Source organism: Cystoisospora suis (assembly GCF_002600585.1).
Source record: "Cystoisospora suis strain Wien I chromosome Unknown contig_5357, whole genome shotgun sequence".
Classification (NCBI taxonomy): domain Eukaryota; phylum Apicomplexa; class Conoidasida; order Eucoccidiorida; family Sarcocystidae; genus Cystoisospora; species Cystoisospora suis.
In genome coordinates, this window is record NW_027158147.1 from 1,843 (window position 1) to 4,301 (window position 2,459).

At 44.4% G+C, this 2,459-nt stretch overlaps 2 protein-coding genes across 2 annotated transcripts; one reads left to right on the forward strand and one right to left on the reverse strand.

The window, feature by feature from the left end:
- Positions 1-39: 39 nt before the first annotated feature.
- Positions 40-1,080, reverse strand: CSUI_009161 (uncharacterized protein). The gene has a single exon (XM_068069279.1). The coding sequence runs from the start codon at positions 910-912 to the stop codon at positions 697-699; it is 216 nt and encodes a 71-aa protein (XP_067918745.1). The 5' UTR covers positions 913-1,080; the 3' UTR covers positions 40-696.
- Positions 1,081-1,229: 149 nt separating this feature from the next.
- On the forward strand, positions 1,230-2,197 carry CSUI_009162 (uncharacterized protein). Its single transcript, XM_068069280.1, has one exon. It carries the CDS (start codon positions 1,232-1,234, stop codon positions 1,697-1,699), a length of 468 nt encoding a protein of 155 aa, XP_067918746.1. The 5' UTR covers positions 1,230-1,231; the 3' UTR covers positions 1,700-2,197.
- The last annotated feature ends 262 nt before the right edge of the window (positions 2,198-2,459 follow it).

Here is a 2,459-nt window from a genome sequence, read left to right on the forward strand (position 1 = left end):
AGAGAAGAAGAAAAGGAGAGAAGTTCAAGCGCCGGAGGTGCTGCATTTTGACGAGAAAGAAAAGGGACGAGGGAAAAGAAAAAGGGGATCGCAAAAGGTGAGAACAGAAAGGCGAGAAGAAGAAGAAGAAGGGGTAGAGAGGCTTTTGAGAGGAGAGAATGTATCCTTCGATGGGCAGTGGCGGAGTTTCTCTCTTTCTTTGCCTTTCCCTGAGAGAGAAGCATATGTTTTGAAGCGGCCTCTCTTCTTCTTTTCGTCTTGGGACTGGTAGAGGAGAGTCACTTCAAGTCAGGAAAGCTATCGTTAGTAGATGCCATAGTAAAAGCTATCAGGTATATAGAGAAATATTCATATACAGACTAGAGATAGTTGACAGAAAGATAGATAGATATAGATAGATAGATGAAGATGGATACACGTAAATGGCGGAATGAAAGGAGAGAAGACAGCGTTGCCGATACACAAGCCTTTTTGATAAGAAGCCGAAACGCACCGCTGCAAGAAAGAAAGAAAAGGATTCGCGGAGAGATCTTGAGCGGAGAAGAACAAAGTCATTCAGACGTAGAAAGAAAGAAGAAAGAAGATGAGAAAGTATCTCCTATTAAACCTGGGAAGAGCGTGTGACATACGAAATCTTCCCTAAGGAGTTTTCCATGTGTATGATTAGGAACTAACGCTAAAAGGCTTGCGGAAGGCTCACGTGCAAACGGACTGTTGGCTCGCAAGCGGGCGTCTGGTAGGCAGACAGAGTAGACTGGAGAAGTCTAAGAGACATTTCTTCCTAGACAAAGAAAAGAGAATATGGACGGAGAATGCGATAAAAGAAATAGAAGAGAAAAGTATGCACAGCCGGCAGAGAGAGAGAAACAGATGTTTAGAAGTTGTCGTGCGAAAAGAAAGAGACCTCCTCATTCACAAGATGTTCGAAAGACCGGAGGGAGACAGGAGAAGGCGTCCATTCTTTTTCTTCTTCCTTCTTCTCCATGTTATCTTTGAGAGAGACAGCTGAAAACAGAGGGACTGAGACAGAGAAGCGATGGGAGAGAAGAACGATAGAGGAAGTTCTCTCGAGAAGATCTTAGAAAAAAGGATGAGAAGAAGGAGCCGTTGAGGTTCTTCTTGCATCTGTTGTCAGCGGTAGAGCTCGAGTGTATGTACACCTCAAAACATGCGCGAACAAGCATCTATTTTTCTCGATGTCGCATGCTGTGAATTTGCCGTTCTAAGGTGAATGAACTCCCTGACTTTGTCTCCCATCTTGTTTATCTTCTCCCTCTTCTTCAGTCTTTCTTGTTTTCGAGACTCTTCGCTCCCTACTTCCTTTGTCATAACCTACCTCCTGACGAGAACTATTTGTAAAGTTCGGGTCTTTCTCCCCTTCCTTTCTCTCCCTTCTACTCTGGCTTTTCTTCTGTCTTCTTTTCTTTTTATCTTTTTCTCTTTGGTCTCCTATCCATCTTCCGAGGAGTGTCCATACACTCGGACGGTCTTCGGCCAGTCATTCGCTTCCTCGCTCTCTTTTTGCCTTCCGAGCTGCTCTACTCCTTCTTGTCGTTTCTCATCCTCTGCGTCAGGAGAACACGGTGTCTCTTCAATCTTCTTCTATTTTTCTCTCTCTCTCTCTCTTTCTAGTTGCATCGCATTCGCGCAGCCCTCCCTTGTAGTTCGTCTTTCTCCGTTGGACTTTTATCTCTGTTAATGAAAGAACTTTCTCCTTCTTACCCCTGGTTAGCTCAGTCTCCCGAAGCTTCATTGATCTATTTATCTATCTCCGTAGACTCCATAGCAGTTTCATCTTCCCTCTTCCTCGCGGTGTACATACAGGCCTCCTTGCTCCCGTCTATCCTTATGAGTGCATGCACACATATCTGTGTTTCTTTGTACGGAGTCATCGACATTTTGGCTATAGTCATTTGACTTCGTAGATTCAGATATCTTCTCTCTCATTTCGAGTATCTTCCTCTTCTTTTCTTTCTTTTTTGCTTTCTTGCTGGGAACTGCCTTCTTCTTCTTTGTCTCGGATGAGCTAACCTTCGCATCGCTTTCTCTGTCAACGCAAGACTTGAAGAACCTAGGATAGAGACCTCCTGAAGGAATGAGTAGCTTAGAGAGCCCTCGAAAAGACGAACTCGAGTGGGCTTCTTGACAAGGTTAGCTGGCTTGGGAGACTTTTGATGTTCCTTTCAGCAGAGAGATCATACCAAAGAAATAGCCATTGAAAAGAAGAAGAAGAAGAAAGAAGAAGAAGACGNNTGCCACAGAGGTGGTGGAGGAGAGGGGGGGGAAAGTCGTATGATAGACCAGGGAGGAGCAGGAGACGATGAAGATGATAGTATTCAGGTAAGAAGAAAGACTTCTCTGGGTTTCGCTTGCGAGAGTTGCATTGTAGTTAGTCAACACATCTTTCCACAAGGACCTTTCTGAATCTCCTTGTCTTCTTCTTTCGATATCTCTAGCAT